Source organism: Musca autumnalis, unplaced genomic scaffold, assembly GCF_047663935.1.
Source record: "Musca autumnalis isolate F117 unplaced genomic scaffold, ASM4766393v1 scaffold_3, whole genome shotgun sequence".
Lineage (NCBI taxonomy): Eukaryota > Metazoa > Arthropoda > Insecta > Diptera > Muscidae > Musca > Musca autumnalis.
The window spans coordinates 216,128,113-216,146,232 of record NW_027411866.1 but is presented as its reverse complement, the minus strand read 5'-3'; the positions used below and the strand labels follow the sequence as shown (position 1 = coordinate 216,146,232).

The 18,120-nt window shown below is 35.5% G+C and overlaps 2 protein-coding genes across 4 annotated transcripts in view; one reads left to right on the top strand and one right to left on the bottom strand.

Moving 5' to 3' along the window:
• Positions 1–18,120, top strand: part of LOC141398931 (UNC93-like protein) — a 155,061-nt gene that overhangs the window by 30,102 nt on the left and 106,839 nt on the right. The gene's annotated exons all lie outside the window — the stretch shown is intronic.
• On the bottom strand, positions 5,762–17,313 carry LOC141398932 (uncharacterized). Its single transcript, XM_073976749.1, has 2 exons — positions 8,218–17,313; positions 5,762–8,132 (listed from the first exon to the last, which is right to left on the bottom strand). Exon 2 carries the CDS (start codon positions 7,127–7,129, stop codon positions 5,846–5,848), a length of 1,284 nt encoding a protein of 427 aa, XP_073832850.1. The 5' UTR covers positions 7,130–8,132; positions 8,218–17,313; the 3' UTR covers positions 5,762–5,845.

The window sequence follows — 18,120 nt, the reverse complement described above, 5'->3', positions numbered from 1 at the left end:
TTGCTTCACCACCGGAACCACCCTGCTGATTTTTGAAGACTTCGACCACAATGTGGCTGACTAGTGGCAGGTTGAGAATTGGGATACTCAACACGTGGCTGATCCGGCAGTTTCAGCATTACTATGGGGACTCTATCATTGTCAAACGCCTTGGACTGTATGATTCACCTTTGCTGGTATCCTTACCTAGATGCTGTAGCGGGACCACCCTGTCCATTTTTCAGACTACGGGCACGATAGGAATGAATAGCGATAAGTTTAGAACATTGTTGAAATACTCAACTCATTCAGCTGTTTCATTATATTGGAGGTTTCGACATTCCTAATTCGCCCTGAAATAACTTGCGCCCCTCTTTTTATCAGTAAACGTAATGTCGCAAAACGTGACTGAAGTCCTATCTTCCTTCTACTCAGGGTTTGATAGTGACTTAGCCCACAATTCACTTATTCCGTTTCCAACGTTACAACACTTCAGATGATTTACCAGTTATTGCTACCGACCATCCTTATGATTATGATCACCTACCGACCATCCTATTAACTTCCAGCATCAGCTCATTTGCTCTGGGGTCACTAGAGCTGGCTGGAAAAAGTTCATCATCAACATTGTTGAAATACTCAACTCATTCATCTGTTTCATTATATTGGAGGTTTCGTCATTCCTAATTCGCCCTGAAATAACTTGCGCCCCTCTTTTTATCAGTAAACGTAATGTCGCAAAACGTGACTGAGGTCCTATCTTCCTTGTACTCAGGGTTTGATAGTGACTTCCCCACAATTCACTTATTTCGTTTCCAACGTTACAACACTTCAGATGAGTGTATTAGAGTTATTAATCTGCTCAGCCAGCAATTGGTCATTGCCTAGAACAGAATGCAAAATTCGTTAAGTCTCTAAAGACAATTTGCTCCCATAAATTCCATATACGGCTCATTAGAACCAGGCTCAAGCGAGATAGATCTGCATTGAAGAGAATTGCGCAACAGGAGTGCAAACTCCACCTCCACTTCTGCTATGAACGTTTACAAGTACGTTGTTGTTGAGCCTGGTTTCCGGTACCATGTTATTGTACCATGTTATTTTTCCGACCACTATTTTGTAATTGAGCCACAATGGTCTATATTGGACAACTAGTACGAGCACCTCCCTCTCTCACAAATGTTCGCTTAAGTGCATTTTAAGAACTTTTCGAGTATGTTTTTGAAATTAACAACGAAGGTAGTACTTGTGTTTCTGATTCCAATGATGTAATGTTTTTCTTGGGCAAGTTAATACTTCCTGAGATAAGAAACCATTGCTCCAAAACACTATTGCCGGCACCTGTTGACTCACTTAAATTATCATAACTTACGAATTGAATAACCGACTTATCAAGTTCCAAAAAGATTACATTGCTGCACTCCTTTGGCTACGTCCCTCAAAAAAAGTTTAAACATTTTGACTGAGAGCATTTTCAACGCTGTTCAAGGATCGTTTTGAAATTTTCATCGAACTTTGTCCTTGTGTTCCTGATTACATTGATGGTTTCTTTAATATTTCCTGAGATAGTGGGCCAAAAACTCTTGTAATGTCCCAATATTAAGGGCTACTCCTTTATAGAAACCGAATCTTCTGTGTGAGACAGTAAGCCGAAGCTTTTGTGTGGGATAGAATACCGAAGTCTCTGCGTGGGCTAGATATGACCACCACCACAATTTCTTTACAAAATTTGTAAACCGGATTACCTTGGCGGATAGCCAGCCCCCTGCAGGCTTCCCTTCGTTATCAATAGCTTAAATACTTATGTGAACAGTTACACGGGGTGAATGAGAATTACATTCTTGCAAGCCGTTAGCGTTTTTAATAAAGCAGCAATGAAGTCAACTAAATCCATGTAAATATTCGTATGCACTTAGGTGTGGGCTGTGTTATGAAGTTGGTAACGGTGTATATTAGCGTGCACAATGGATATTATATGACAGGATATGAACATTTCGTCACCTTACATTGGGTTTCATAAAGATTTCGACGTTCCTCATAATGGATACCCAAACGCACTCAACAGAAATTTGACTTTGTACACGACTTTTCTGTAGACTTTATAGCCAAACTATTTTTCCATTAGATCTACAAAATATCGTAACAAAATGTCGACTTTTAGAACATCACATGATTATATACGCCATTATTTTATCCATCCTCTCACAAATCAAATTGAGCAATTTCATTTATTTTTGTTCAGAAGATTATAGTATTGATTTATACTTAAAAAGAAAACTCTTCCGGTCACATGCCCACAACCTGCTCTATAATCTAACAATTCCAAACTAATAATGCTAAAATACGTTGTGCGATAAGTTTTCTTTGCAATGTTATCTTCAAATATCCGCATATCTATAAAAAGTTTAATCTTAAAAAAAAAAAACATTTCACAATACCTTATGTTTTCCAGGGAATATAAATAAATCAAAGATATTAATAGGCGCCCATTTTAAATCAGGGATATTGACTTGAATACTAATCTCCCACTAAAGATTTCTTTGGAGAGAAGAAGAAAAAAAATGGCATCATAAATAGTCCCATTGCTTTTTATAAACATAAAAATTAATTTGGAGGTTATAAACCAAAATATCACTGAGAGATTAGGAAATGCGTCAATATCGATCATCAATGAAGAAAGTATTGGGAGAGTCTTTTATAACTTTATAATGCATTTATATAAGTTTTATAATGCAATTTATGGTTTTTTATGCTGAGAAGTCTAACTGGGATCCACGAAAAAACACCGGAAGGTAAATTGTCCAAAAACTTTCACATGGCGACAGTAAAAGCAACAATTTTGAAACAATTTTGCGTCAAACAACGTCACAATGACGCCCATTTTGAACTACCTCAATTCCCCACATCCTAAACTAATTGTTCAAGATATGGCAAATAATAATAATCTGTATCAAAAGGTCCATAAATTGGTCAATAAAGCAAAACAATCACGCTCTTTTATGGCCGCCCATTTGCAGACGTAATTATGGCTCCAAGTTGTATAACAAAGAATCACAAGAAGATGAAGAAGAAGAGTAAATTTCATAATTTGCATTATAAAATTGTTATCGATTATTGGTCTAAGAAATCGTCAATCAAAATTTTATGAAAGCGAAAAAATTGCAAAAAAAATTATTGGAAAAATTCCATTCTCCATTCATGACGAAAATGCCGACCACCGGGCAAGGTCAAGATCTTTTATGGCATGGTGCTTTGTTAGCGATACTTTATCTCAAGGTTTGTTTTGTTTTCTATGGGAACAGTATTCTTGAAAATAGAGGAACTAGACAAAGGCAATGCACTATTAACTGTGCATTTTTTTTATGATTTATTGAACGGATAGTTGGCGGTCTATAAAGTTTCTCTGAGACAAAAGGAGGCCGCTTTTGTAATAGTTGGAAGCCATAAATTATTAATAATCTATCTATCGATAGCTATTGCTATTGTCTCACTAAGTATAAACGTTATGTAATAAAATATTTGGGTTTTTCTTTCTTTTTTCAGGTAATTATTGTGAAGTCGTAATGTCTATGTAAGTTATATAATTACATATATACATATCTATGTAGTGAAGAACTTATATACTAATCGAAATTTATGGTGAGAAGGAAACAGGAATGAAGTTGAAATTTTAAAATTCTATATGAGAGTGGTAGTGAAGAGCTTATATACTAATCGAAATTTATTGTGAGGAGGAAACAGGAATGAAGTTGGAATTTTAAAATTCTATAGAAGGGTGGTAATGAGATTTGAAAATTATCCGAATGATTTAAATGATCTAAATATGGCATTTGATACTGTACAATTAATTATAAAAATTATAAAAATCATCATCTATATTTCAATGATAAATGTTTGTGTTGTCAGATTGGAGGTTGGTGTCTGAAATATGAAAAAATATATAAATACAAAACATATCGGAATACCGTCTTCTAGAAACAGGTCTAAAACTAGGAATACAAAATACTTTTCAACACAGCAAACAGAGAAAAACGGAGCCAATATTTCCCCTTTTATACTTTTTTAGAAATATAACTTACTGAAAATATTAGTAGAAGAAAAACAGATTGAAGCTTGTAGTTTTTTTTAATTTAATTTATTAAAAAAAAAACAATTTAAGAAACAGACTGAAGATATGATTTTAAAATTTTACAAATGTTACTTCAAATTATCTAAATAATAATGAGATTTGGAAATTATCCGAATGATTTAAATGATCTAAAAATGGCATTTGATACTGTATAATTAATTACAAAAAATCGCCATCTATATTTCAATTATAAATGTATGTGTTTTCAGAATGGTGGTTGGTGTCTGAAATATGAAAATATATATAAATACAAAACATATAGGAATACCGTTTTCTAGAAACAGGTCTAAAACTAGGAATAAAAAATACTATTCAACAAAGTAAACAGTGAAAAACAGGGCCAATATTCCCCCTTTTATACTTTTTTAGAAATATAACTAACAGATTAAAGCTTGTATTTTTTTAATAAAATTTATTTAAAAAAACCCCATTTATGAAACAGACTGAAGGTGTGATTATACAAATTTTACTTCAAATTATCTAAATGATTTAGAAATTAGATTTATTATTGAAATGTAGATGGCGCTCTTAAAAATAATAAAGTGTACTGTATTAATACACTTTATTATTTTTAAGAGCGCCATCTACATTTCAATAATAAATCTATGTATTATCAGATTACTGGTTTGTGTCCAAGAAAAGGAATATATATAAATACAAAAATATCGGACTACCGTATTCTAGAAGCAGGACTTACTTACTTACTTACTTAGCTGGCCCATTACAGAACATTTGTTCCATAGACGAACTAAGAAAAGATCTCCATTCCTCTCTGTTTTTCGCTTCGCTTTTTGGAATACCGCGCCTTATTATTTCTTCATCCACTTGTATGCTCCATCGTAGCTTAGGCCTGCCGATTCTGCGTGCACCGCCATGTGGCATATATTCATACGCCTTTTTAGCGGGTTCATCATCACTCATTCTTATGATATGGCCTAGCCAACGCAATCGCTGCATCTCGATACGTTTAACTATATTGATGTCCTTGTATAGCAGATACAGCTCGTGGTTCATACGACGTCGATATTCACCGTCAACGTAAATCGGCCCGTAGATCTTTCAAAAAATTTTCCTCTCAAACACACCAAGCACTGCCTTATTTGCTTGTGCAAGTACCAAGGCTTCGGAACCATACATCAGCACGGGTAGTATCAGTGTTTTGTGAAGCGTTATTTTTGTTTGACGAGTTGTGGCTTTGTTTTTAAAGTGCTTACTTAAGCCAAAGTAGCATCTGTTGGCCAATACAATTCTTCTTTTTATTTCACAACTGATGTCGTTTGTTGTGTTTACGGCGGTGCCAAGGTATACGAAGTCTTTTACTACCTCAAAATTATAGGAACCAACTTCAACAGTTGGTCCGATCACAATGGACGCATTGCGCGTCGACACCATCAGCTTGGTCTTCTCGCCGATTCTCCTTCGACCTTCATAAAGGTGTCTATATCATCAGCATAAGCAAGTAACATGTGACTATTGGTGTAGATTGCGCCACTTCTTTTTACGTTTGCCTCTCGTATAACCTTTTCTAGAAGGATGTTGAAAAGGTCACACGAAATGCTGTCTCCTTGTCTGAAACCTCCTTTGGTACAAAATTCTTCGGAGAGGTTCTTTCCAATTTTAACTGAGGACCTAGTATCAGTTAAAGTCATCTTACAAAGCCGGATGAGCTTTGCGGGGATACCAAATTCAGACATTGCTTGGAATACCTTTGAACGCATCGGGCTGTCGAAGGCTGCTTTATAATCGAACAAAAAGGTGATATGTGTCGATCTGCATCTCTTGGGTCTTCTCTAGGATTTGCCGCAGGGTAAATATCTGGTCAATGGTGGACTTGCCAGGTCTAAAGCCACATTGGTATGGTCCAATTATTTCGTTGACCATTGGCTTTAGTCGTTCGCACAATATCCCTGACACTATCTTATAGGCAATAGGGAGAAGACTTATGCCCCTATATTTGGAGCATACAGTCTTATCTCCTTTCTTGTGAACGGGACATAGGATGCTCAGGTTCCAATCGTCGGGCACGCGTTCTTCCTGCCAGATGGTGCTAACTACCTGATGCATGGACCTTATCAGATCATCGTCTCCGGTTTTAAACAGCTCGGCTGGTAAGTCAACGTCTCCTGCTGCTTTATTATTCAGCCGGTTGATTGCTGTTTTTACCTCATCTTGGCCGGGCGGTATACTTGCTATACCATCTTCTGGAATTCGATCTGTGGTATCATCGACTTCCCTATTATTGGATACCAGCAGATTGGAAAAATGTTCCTTCCATATCCTGAGCACGCTATCTGTAGCTGTTACCAGATTACCTTGCTGGTCTCTACAGGAGGATGTGCCTGTACCAAAGCCATCTGTTTGATGTTTCACTCTTTGGTAGAATTTTCGGACTTCATTCTGGCTCCTGTACATCTCGATTTTTTCACACTCCCTCTTTTCCATTTCTCTCTTTTTCTTGCGGAAAAGACGTTTCTCTTCTCTCCTTTTCTCCCGATATCTCTCTCGTGCGCTACGTGTTGCAGCTGATTGTAAAGTAGCTCTATATGCCGCATTTTTCTCTTCGGTAGCAGCACGACACTCCTGGTCATACCATGAATTCCTTTGTGGAGGTCTCTGGAAACCAAGTATGGATTTTGCGGCTGTTTGCATGGAGTGGGCAATATTCTGCCATTGTGTTGTTATATTATCGGGACGAGGAGTGCTTTGATTAAGCAGTTGGGCCAGTTGAGTGGAATATGCTGTGGCTATCTGTTGTGATTGCAGCTTACCGATGTCCAAGTTCCGCGTTGTGTCTGCTCGCACTTTGTTTGCTGCGTTTAGACGGGTACGTACCTTTGCTGCAACAAGGTAGTGGTCCGAGTCTATGTTTTCACCTCGGAATGATCGTACATCCAACACTCTCGACGAATGTCTTCCATCTATCACAACATGATCAATTTGATTACTTGTTCTTTGATCTGGAGACAGCCAGGCGCCCTTATGAATATCGAGATGATTAAATCTGGTACTGCTAACTACCATGTTTTTGCAGCTGCAAAGTCTATCAGCCTCATACCATTGTCAGATGTTTCACTGTGGAGACTGAATTTCCCGACTGTTGGGCCAAAGATATTCTCCTTTCCGATTTTGGCATTAAAATCGCCTAGAATGATTTTAATGTCATGGGCAGGGCAACGGTCATATATCTTTGGTCTGTTCGTCCTTGTCTTCAGTGGGAGCATGAGCAAATAAAGCTGATGTTGAAGAATTTTGCTTTTAATCGAATTGTAGCGAGTCTTTCATTCACTGGGGTGAAGCTGGAGACCAGATGTTTTAGTCTCCGACTAACGACGAATCCGCAACCAAATTCATGCTTTACGTCATGGCAGCTATAATACAGTCCATCACCTTTAGGTGTTGTTGTGACGCATTTCCCAATCCATCGTATTTCCTGTATGGCAGTAACATCGGCCTTGTACTTTTCAAGTACGTCTGCCAATGCGAAGACTGCACCTTCTCTATAAAGAGTGCGAACATTTCAGGTGCAGATTCACAGATCATGATACTTAAAACTTTTGCGGGGTTCGTCAACTTTAGAGGGGTTTGTTTTTCTTTTCTTTCGTTTTTTCATAGTAGGCTGTTTTTTCTAGGGGAGGGTTACTAACCCGACGCCCAAACCCAAGTTTTTAACGTTCTTATGGGTGAACGCGCGGTACATGTTAACTCACTACCTTTAAAGACAGTTCCCCAGGTGACACCACTGGGAGGTCAGTGTCCACTTGAAATGAAAGAGGGACCAAGATAAATCCTGGACTTTGCCATGTTAAAACCGGTCAGGACCGTTCCTTGGTATCTTCCATCCGCTACGTCAAAAAAAAAACGGCTTTGCCGACAGAATTGAAACACTTCTTTCCCATAAAAAACTTACGTATTTAGCCGACAAAAATAGGGTTTGGATTAAAGCTCAAAAGCTTTGGGGTAGGTACCTAAATGAATGGACCGACATAGTCCAATTTGGAAGTGGGTCTTGCCCACGAAAAACATACTATCGCTGTAAACAGGGATACTAGGTGTACCTTTGGCAATAATTTCCAAAGGCTCCTAGAACAGACCCTTAACCGCATTTAAACAAAAATGTTGAACATTTGTGTAGGTGGTATCCCAAGCAGTGCACCGATAGAGCCCAATTCTAAACATAAGCTAATCTTGGACACACTACTCCGAGATCCAAAATTTCGAACAAATCGGTTGCTCCGTTTATGAGATATCGCGCGTACCATTTTAGGAAATATTTTCGAACTTTTATGGGGGAGGTACCCGAAGAAGTGGACCTATAGGCACTATTATCTTATATTTGAAGTTGAAGCAATAAACATTTTAATAATTACAGTTTAACGCCATCTACATTGCAACAGTAACACTTTTAAGCTTTTGTTCTTTTGTCATTGTGATTTTATACATTTTCATATTTCCTATTGTGATTGATCTTTACATTTTTAAAGTCAACAGCTATAAATACATCTCTGTAAATATATTTAATACTACTACTTTAAGCAACTATGACTACTAAATTTGATCATACATGACTAAACGACTTTGTCGCTTCTCAAAAGTGAAGCTAAGTAGAATAAAATTCAATAAATTCGTTCATACCTCTTGAGCAACTTGAACTCTGTACATCAAACTCAGTGCTTCCTTACGTAGTTGAAACTGATAGCAGAGCATCATCTGCAATGCAGAGAGTGAATCAAGAAAACAATCTACAAAAATTGTGTTTTCTTTATTGGCGCCCAACTCAGTGGCCATGTAACACGACCACCTTCTACCATCAACACCCGAGGACTATAACAACAAAAGGACCTATACAGATGACCATATAAGACGACGGGTTATTCCTGTAGAACAATTTGAACTCTACATATCAACTTGAATGCTTCCAGAAGTACATGAAACTGATAGCAGTGCATCATCACGAAAATTGGACACAACACATCAACTTCAATGCTTCAGAAGTACATGAAACCGATAATAGTGCATCATCAGTACCTACAGAGTGTAGATAGACATCATTTCTGGATCCACCAAATCATGCCGTACACTTCAACAACAATGCAGTTTTACTCCAGGGGGAGGTTCCGTAGAAAGTCTATGGTTTCAGCATCCAATAAGACTAGTTCAACACAATCTTCCTACCATCATTGCAGTTTTAGCAGATTCAACAAACTGATACCTCAGCAAAATTCAAGAACCCATTATCCTAATACAGTTTACATAGCAGATCTAACAATCAATTAGCCCGCATGCAGTTTATTGGATTTTTCTCGCTAGATCCAGCAAAATTAGTCCATCGCTCAAAAACAGGCTCTTTTGGATTTGTGCAAAGAAATTGTGAACCAAAAACAAACGCGGTGTTTCAAACGACATTTATAAGATCGCGACAGATGACGAATCTTGGATCTATGCTTAGGAGCCCGAAACAAAACAGGACTCGACCGTTTGGGTCTTCGAAAACGATCCAAATCCAACGAAAGTCGTTCATGGAAGAAGGCCTTCGAAGCAAATGGTCGCCTATTTTTTCGGCTAAACTAACCGTGTGGCGACAATACGACTTCAGAAATGTAGTACGGTTTATTCTGTGTGTTATACCACAATTTGTTTGCCTGAAGTCTCCTGAGGAATTCAAAAAACCGAACAAGAGAAGATGAATCGTTCTGCATCATGACAATGCGAACTCTCACACATCGTTTCAAATCAGCCCCTTTTTGACCGGACAAAACATGGAATTGATGGGTCATGCGCCGTACAGGCATGACTGAGGATCCAATGACTTAATTTGATTACAGCACATCAAGAAAAAACTGTGTGGTCAACGATTTTCGTCGCCAGAAGATGGTGTAAACACGTTCAAAAACCATGTTTTGGAGGTGTCACAATCAAGCCAATCTAAACAACCCAACACATAGTCGTATGTCAAAATGTCCTGATTACGCCTAGGCTACAAACTCTCAAACTTGCCAAAAAAAATGTCAAATCGCACCTGGCTACACTGCGTGTTGCCTAGGCCAGAAGGTTTTCGAGAGACCCTCGTATGTCTCTTCGATTGTACTATCATTCTGTAACAAAAAGTTCTAATAAAATATGGACTTCGGACATTTTCTTGCGAGGCAGGCGATATGCAGGTGGTGTGACCATATGTTCGACATGCCACTCGAACTCGCCGATATCATTCAGCTGAAAAAAATCGAGCATCACTCTTAGACATAAAAAAGTTTCTCCATGAACTCCTGGGGAAAGTTAATAGAAAAGCATTCCTTAAGGTCTCCCTGACTCCCTCTGACTCTGTGACAAAACGTGATTTTATCAACAAATTAATTACAAATTACTTAAAAGACATACTACATTCAACATACTTATTCTATTCATGACACAGCCACATTGGAGCCATAAACTTGGCCCTTATCTTTGATATGTCACAGCGAAGAAAGAAGTCAATCGACTGGAAAAATGCACACGAAACACAAACAAAAAAACCAAAAAAAGTGTGAACACTTGAAACTGTCAAATGGCGGAAAATCCAACAAAGATTTTGAGATTTCAATTCGAAATGAATGGAAATGGTCTGAGACTAATTATAAAAAAATATGACATCAACATTTGTATAATGTGGATTTAAAAATAGAATTAAGAACAGATTACACAAAATATAACAACAGCAAAATCTAAAATACTTAAAAAAATGAAACAATTTTAAGTGTTTTTTTTTTTTCTTAAAAAGAAGTGTCCGATCAAGGTTTGTGATAGACAAATTTATTGCTTATATTGCAGGTGTCTGAAGTACTCAAAAGTACTTGAATGACTGGCCACCAGGATTTTGCGATTAACTGCTTTATGATAGGCAAAAAAATAAGTTTGCTAAAAATATAAACATGGTCACGTGCTTGGCGAAATAACTTCATTTAAAAAAGACTTTTAATAAATCCCAATTTGTTGTTATTTTTATTAATTTGACTCTTGCCTAGAAAATACTTTTGATAAGGTTTAGCAAGCAAGTCATTGAGAACAGCTATCTTTTCTGCTTTGTTTTTAGATAATTTTTAATTAAAATTTTGGAAGATAATTTTCGCATAGAATGTGAGGATTATCATCACCAATGAAATGAAAACTTCCTCTTGGAAACGCGTCAACACTTGACGCGTCGTTGTAAAGACTATTTATCAGTCAATACTCCTCTTCTAAATAAATACCAACACCCAGAAGTTTCGGCCACAAAAATCCCCCCAATTCATCAAAAATAAAAAATAAACAAAATTAATCAAATATTTATGGCCAATATTTTTGTGGATGGTCATTGAATATTATTTTGTATTATTTGTCAATTTAACTTTTTTTGATTGATTTCTAAGTGTCTGGTTTTTGTCATTTTGAGTCACTTGAAAGTTATAAATAATTTTTTACGTTATCATTAACAAAAAAACACATGTTCTTGTTTGTGATAATCATCTATTTTTTTTGTAAATATAAAACATAAAACGTAATCATGAAGCTATTTGGAGACTATTTTTATTAATTTTTTGAAAAAGAAGACAGACTGATTCTGATTAAACGAAAATTATCACGCCATAGATCTGATAATTAGTAAACACGTTTTTATAAGTTTTGCAAATTTTTTTAAACACAAGCTGACCAATAAGCGTAGATATTTTTAAAGCACATTTTTCAAGCACAATCTGACCAACAAACAACTCAAGCAACAAATGACCAATAAGCGTTGATTTTTAAAGCCAGTTTTTCAAGTACCAACTGACCAATGAGCGTGATATTTATAAAGCAAATTATTTCAAGCACCAACTGAGAATATTTAAAAAAATCACGAACCTTTGTTAGTCCTTAAAAAAAAATTAAAAAAAATCCACGAGCCTCTGTTAGTCCCCAAAAAGATATTTAAAAAATCCACGTGCCTCTGTTAATCCCCAAAAATATTTGAAAAAATCCACGAGCCTCTGTTAGCCCCCAAAAAATATTTAAAAAATCTACGAGTCTCTGTTAGTCCCAAATAAAATATTTAAAAAATCCACGAGCCTCTTTTAGTCCCCAAAAAAATATTTAAAAAATCCACGAGCCTCTGTTAGTCCCCAAACAAAATTTAAAAAAAATCCACGAGCCTCTGTTAGTCGCCAAAAAAATATTTAAAAAATCCAGGAGCCTCTGTTAGTCGCCAAAAAAATATTAAAAAAATCCACGAGCCTCTGTTAGTCCCCAAAAAAATATTTAAAAAATTTAAGAGCCTCTGTTAGTCCCCTACAAAAAATAAAAAAAACACGAGCCTCTGTTAGTCCCCTACAAAAAATACAAAAACCACGAGCCTCCGTTAGTCCCCTACAAAAAATAAAAAAACCACGAGCCTCTGTTAGTCCCCTACAAAAAATAAAAAAACCACGAGCCTCTGTTAGTCCCCTACAAATAATAAAAAAACCGCGAGCCTCTGTTAGTCCCCAAAAAAATATTTAAAAAATCCACGAGCCTCTGTTAGTCGCCAAAAATATATATAAAAAATCCACGAGCCTCTGTTAGTCCCCAAAAAAATATTTAAAAAATCCACGAGCCTCTGTTAGTCGCCAAAAATATATATAAAAAATCCGCGAGCCTCTGTTAGTCCCCAAAAAAATATTTAAAATATCCACGAGCCTCTGTCAGTCCCCAAAAAAATATTTAAAAAATCCAAGAGCCTCTGTTAGTCCCCAAAAAAATATTTAAAAAATCCATGAGCCTCTGTTAGTCCCCAAAAAAATATTTAAAAAATCCACGAGCTTCTGTTAGTCCCCAAAAAAAATATTTAAAAAATCCACGAGCCTCTGTTAGTCCCCAAAAAAATATTTAAAAAATCCACGAGCCTCTGTTAGTCGCCAAAAAAATATTTAAAAAATCCACGAGCCTCTGTTAGTCGCCAAAAAAATATTTAAAAAATCCACGAGCCTCTGTTAGTCGCCAAAAAAATATTTAAAAAATCCATGAGCCTCTGTTAGTCCCTAAAAAAATATTTAAAAAATCCACGAGCCTCTGTTAGTCCCCAAACAAATATTTAAAAAATCCATGAGCCTCTGTTAGTCCCCAAAAAAATATTTAAAAAATCCACGAGCTTCTGTTAGTCTCCAAAAAAATATTTAAAAAATCCACGAGCCTCTGTTAGTCCCCAAAAAATATTTTTAAAAATCCATAAGCCTCTGTTATTCGCCAAAAAAATATTTTTAAAAATCCATAAGCCTCTGTTAGTCCCCAAAAAAATATTTTTAAAAATCCATAAGCCTCTGTTAGTCCCCAAAAAAAATATTTAAAAAATCCACAAGCCTCTGTTAGTCCCCAAAAAAATATTTAAAAAATCCACAAGCCTCTGTTAGTCCCCAAAAAAATATTTAAAAAATTCACGAGCCTCTGTTAGTTCCCAAAAAAATATTTAAAAAATCCACGAGCCTCTGTTAGTCCCCAAAAAAATATTTAAAAAATCCACGAGCCTCTGTTAGTCCCCAAAAAAATATTTAAAAAATCCACGAGCCTCTGTTAGTCCCCAAAAAAATATTTAAAAAATCCACGAGCCTCTGTTAGTCCCCGAAAAAATATTTAAAAAATCCACGAGCCTCTGTTAGTCCCCAAAAAAATATTTAAAAAATCGAGGAAAAATATTTAAAAAATCCACGAGCCTCTGTTAGTCCCCAAAAAATATTTAAAAAATCCATGAGCCTCTGTTAGTCCCCGAAAAAATATTTAAAAAAATTCACGAGCCTCTGTTAGTCCCCAAAAAAAATATTTAAAAAATCCATGAGCCTCTGTTAGTCCCCGAAAAAATATTTAAAAAAATTCACGAGCCTCTGTTAGTCCCCAAAAAAATATTTAAAAAATCCATGAGCCTCTGTTAGTCCCCAAAAAAATATTTAAAACAATTCACGAGCCTCTGTTAGTCCCCAAAAAAATATTTAAAAACTCCACGAGCCTCTGTTAGTCCCCAAAAAAATATTTAAAAAATCCATGAGCCTCTGTTAGTCCCCAAAAAAATATTTTGAGCCTCTGTTAGTCCCCAAAAAAAAATTTAAAAAATCCACGAGCCTCTGTTAGTCCCCAAAAAAAAAATATTTTGATCCTCTGTTAGTCCCCAAAGAAATATTTAAAAAATCCACGAGCCTCTGTTAGTCCCCAAAAAATTATTTAAAAATCCACGAGCCTCTGTTAGTCCCCAAAAAATTATTTAAAAATCCACGAGCCTCTGTTAGTCCCCAAAAAAATATTTAAAAAATCCACGAGCCTCTGTTAGTCCCCAAAAAAAAATATTTAAAAAATCCACGAGCCTCTGTTAGTCGCCAAAAAAATATTTAAAAAATCCACGAGCCTCTGTTAGTCGCCAAAAAAATATTTAAAAAATCCACGAGCCTCTGTTAGTCCCCAAAAAAATATTAAAAAAATCCACGAGCCTCTGTTAGTCCTCAAAAAAATATTAAAAAAAAATCCACGAGCCTCTGTTAGTCCCCAAAAAAATATTAAAAAAATCCACGAGCCTCTGTTAGTCCTCAAAAAAATATTTAAAAAATTCACGAGCCTCTGTAAGGCCCCAAAAAAATATTTAAAAAATCCACGAGCCTCTGTTAGTCGCCAAAAAAATATTTAAAAAATCCACGATCCTCTGTTAGTCGCCAAAAAAATATTTAAAAAATCCACGAACCTCTGTTAGTCCCCAAAACAATATTTAAAAAATCCACGAGCCTCTGTTAGTCCCCAAAAAAATATTTAAAAAATCCACGAGCCTCTGTTAGTCGCCAAAAAAATATTAAAAAAATCCACGAGCCTCCGTTAGTCCCCAAACAAATATTTAAAAAATCCACGAGCCTCTGTTAGTCCCCAACAAAATATTTAAAAAATCCACGAGCCTCTGTTGGTCCCCAAAAAAATATTTTAAAAATCCACGAGCCTCTGTTAGTCCCCAAAAAAATATTTTAAAAATCCACGAGCCTCTGTTAGTCCCCAAAAAAATATTTAAAAAATCCACGAACCTCTGTTAGTCCCCAAAAAAATATTTAAAAAATCCAAGAGCCTCTGTTAGTCCCCAACAAAATATTTAAAAAATCCACGAGCCTCTGTTGGTCCCCAAAAAAATATTTTAAAAATCCACGAGCCTCTGTTAGTCCCCAAAAAAATATTTTAAAAATCCACGAGCCTCTGTTAGTCCCCAAAAAAAAATATTTAAAAAATCCACGAACCTCTGTTAGTCCCCAAAAAAATATTTAAAAAATCCACGAGCCTCTGTTAGTCCTCAAAAAAATATTTAAAAAATCCACGAGCCTCTGTTAGTCCTCAAAAAAATATTTAAAAAATTCACGATCCTCTGTTAGTCCCCAAAAAAATATTAAAAAAATTCACGAGCCTCTGTTAGTCCCCAAAAAAATATTTAAAAAATCCACGAGCCTCTGTTAGTCCCCAAAAAAATATTTAAAAAATCCAAGAGCCTCTGTTAGTCCACAAAATATATTTAAAAAAATCCACGAGCCTTTGTTAGTCCCCAAAAAAATATTTAAAAAATCCACGAGCCTCTGTTAGTCCTCAAAAAAATATTTAAAAAATCCACGAGCCTCTGTTAGTCCTCAAAAAAATATTTAAAAAATTCACGAGCCTCTGTTAGTCCCCAAAAAAATATTTAAAAAATCCACGTGAATCTGTTAGTCCCCAAAAAAATATTTAAAAAATCCACGAGCCTCTGTTAGTCCCCAAAAAAATATTTAAAAAATCCACGAGCCTCTGTTAGTCCCCAAAAAAATATTTAAAAAATCCACGAACCTCTGTTAGTCCCCAAAACAATATTTAAAAAATCCACGAACCTCTGTTAGTTCCCAAAAAAATATTTAAAAAATCCAAGAGCCTCTGTTAGTCCCCAACAAAATATTTAAAAAATCCACGAGCCTCTGTTGGTCCCCAAAAAAATATTTTAAAAATCCACGAGCCTCTGTTAGTCCCCAAAAAAATATTTTAAAAATCCACGAGCCTCTGTTAGTCCCCAAAAAAAAATATTTAAAAAATCCACGAACCTCTGTTAGTCCCCAAAAAAATATTTAAAAAATCCACGAGCCTCTGTTAGTCCTCAAAAAAATATTTAAAAAATCCACGAGCCTCTGTTAGTCCTCAAAAAAATATTTAAAAAATTCACGATCCTCTGTTAGTCCCCAAAAAAATATTAAAAAAATTCACGAGCCTCTGTTAGTCCCCAAAAAAATATTTAAAAAATCCACGAGCCTCTGTTAGTCCCCAAAAAAATATTTAAAAAATCCAAGAGCCTCTGTTAGTCCACAAAATATATTTAAAAAAATCCACGAGCCTTTGTTAGTCCCCAAAAAAATATTTAAAAAATCCACGAGCCTCTGTTAGTCCTCAAAAAAATATTTAAAAAATCCACGAGCCTCTGTTAGTCCTCAAAAAAATATTTAAAAAATTCACGAGCCTCTGTTAGTCCCCAAAAAAATATTTAAAAAATCCACGTGAATCTGTTAGTCCCCAAAAAAATATTTAAAAAATCCACGAGCCTCTGTTAGTCCCCAAAAAAATATTTAAAAAATCCACGAGCCTCTGTTAGTCCCCAAAAAAATATTTAAAAAATCCACGAACCTCTGTTAGTCCCCAAAACAATATTTAAAAAATCCACGAGCCTCTGTTAGTCCCCAAAAAAATATTTAAAAAATCCACGAGCCTCTGTTAGTCCCCAACAAAATATTTAAAAAATCCACGTGAATCTGTTAGTCCCCAAAAAAATGTTTAAAAAATTCACGAGCCTCTGTTAGTCCCCAAAAAAATATGTAAAAAATCCACGAGCCTCCGTTAGTCCCCAAAACAATATTTAAAAAATCCACGAACCTCTGTTAGTCCCCAAAACAATATTTAAAAAATCCACGAGCCTCTGTTAGTCCCCAAAAAAATATTTAAAAAATCCACGAGCCTCTGTTAGTCCCCAAAAAAATATTTAAAAAATCCACGAGCCTCTGTTAGTCCCCCAAAAAAATATTTAAAAAATCCACGAGCCTCTGTTAGTCCCCAAAAAAATATTTAAAAAATCCACGAGCCTCTGTTAGTCCTCAAAAAAATATTTAAAAAATCCACGAGCCTCTGTTAGTTCTCAAAAAATATTTAAAAAATCCACGAACCTCTGTTAGACCCCACAAAAATATTTAAAAATCCGAGAACCTCTGTTAGTCCCCAAAAAATATTTAAAAATCCGATAACCTCTGTTAGTTCTCAAAAAAATATTTAAAAAATCCACGAGCCTCTGTTAGTCCTCAAAAAAATATTTAAAAAATCCACGAGCCTCTGTTAGTCCCCAAAAAAATATTTAAAAAATCCACGAGCCTCTGTTAGTCCCCAAAAAAATATTTAAAAAATCCACGAGCCTCTGTTAGTCCTCAAAAAAATATTTAAAAAATTCACGAGCCTCTGTTAGTCCCCAAAAAAATATTAAAAAAATCCACGAGCCTCTGTTAGTCCCCAAAAAAATATTTAAAAAATCCACGAGCCTCTGTTAGTCCCCAAAAAAATATTTAAAAAATCCAAGAGCCTCTGTTAGTCCCCAAAATATATTTAAAAAAATCCACGAGCCTTTGTTAGTCCCCAAAAAAATATTTAAAAAATCCACGAGCCTCTGTTAGTCCTCAAAAAAATATTTAAAAAATCCACGAGCCTCTGTTAGTCCTCAAAAAAATATTTAAAAAATGCACGAGCCTCTGTTAGTCCCCAACAAAATATTTAAAAAATCCACGTGAATCTGTTAGTCCCCAACAAAATATTTAAAAAATCCACGTGAATCTGTTAGTCCCCAAAAAAATATTTAAAAAATCCACGAACCTCTGTTAGTCCCCAAAACAATATTTAAAAAATCCACGAGCCTCTGTTAGTCCCCAAAAAAATATTTAAAAAATCCACGTGAATCTGTTAGTCCCCAACAAAATATTTAAAAAATCCACGAGCCTCTGTTAGTCCCCAACAAAATATTTAAAAAATCCACGTGAATC

What these genes read in the sequence shown, in the direction of transcription:
- LOC141398932 (XM_073976749.1), bottom strand. Translation starts at nt 7,129, where the DNA reads ATGGTAGTTAGCAGTACCAGATTTAATCATCTCGATATTCATAAGGGC.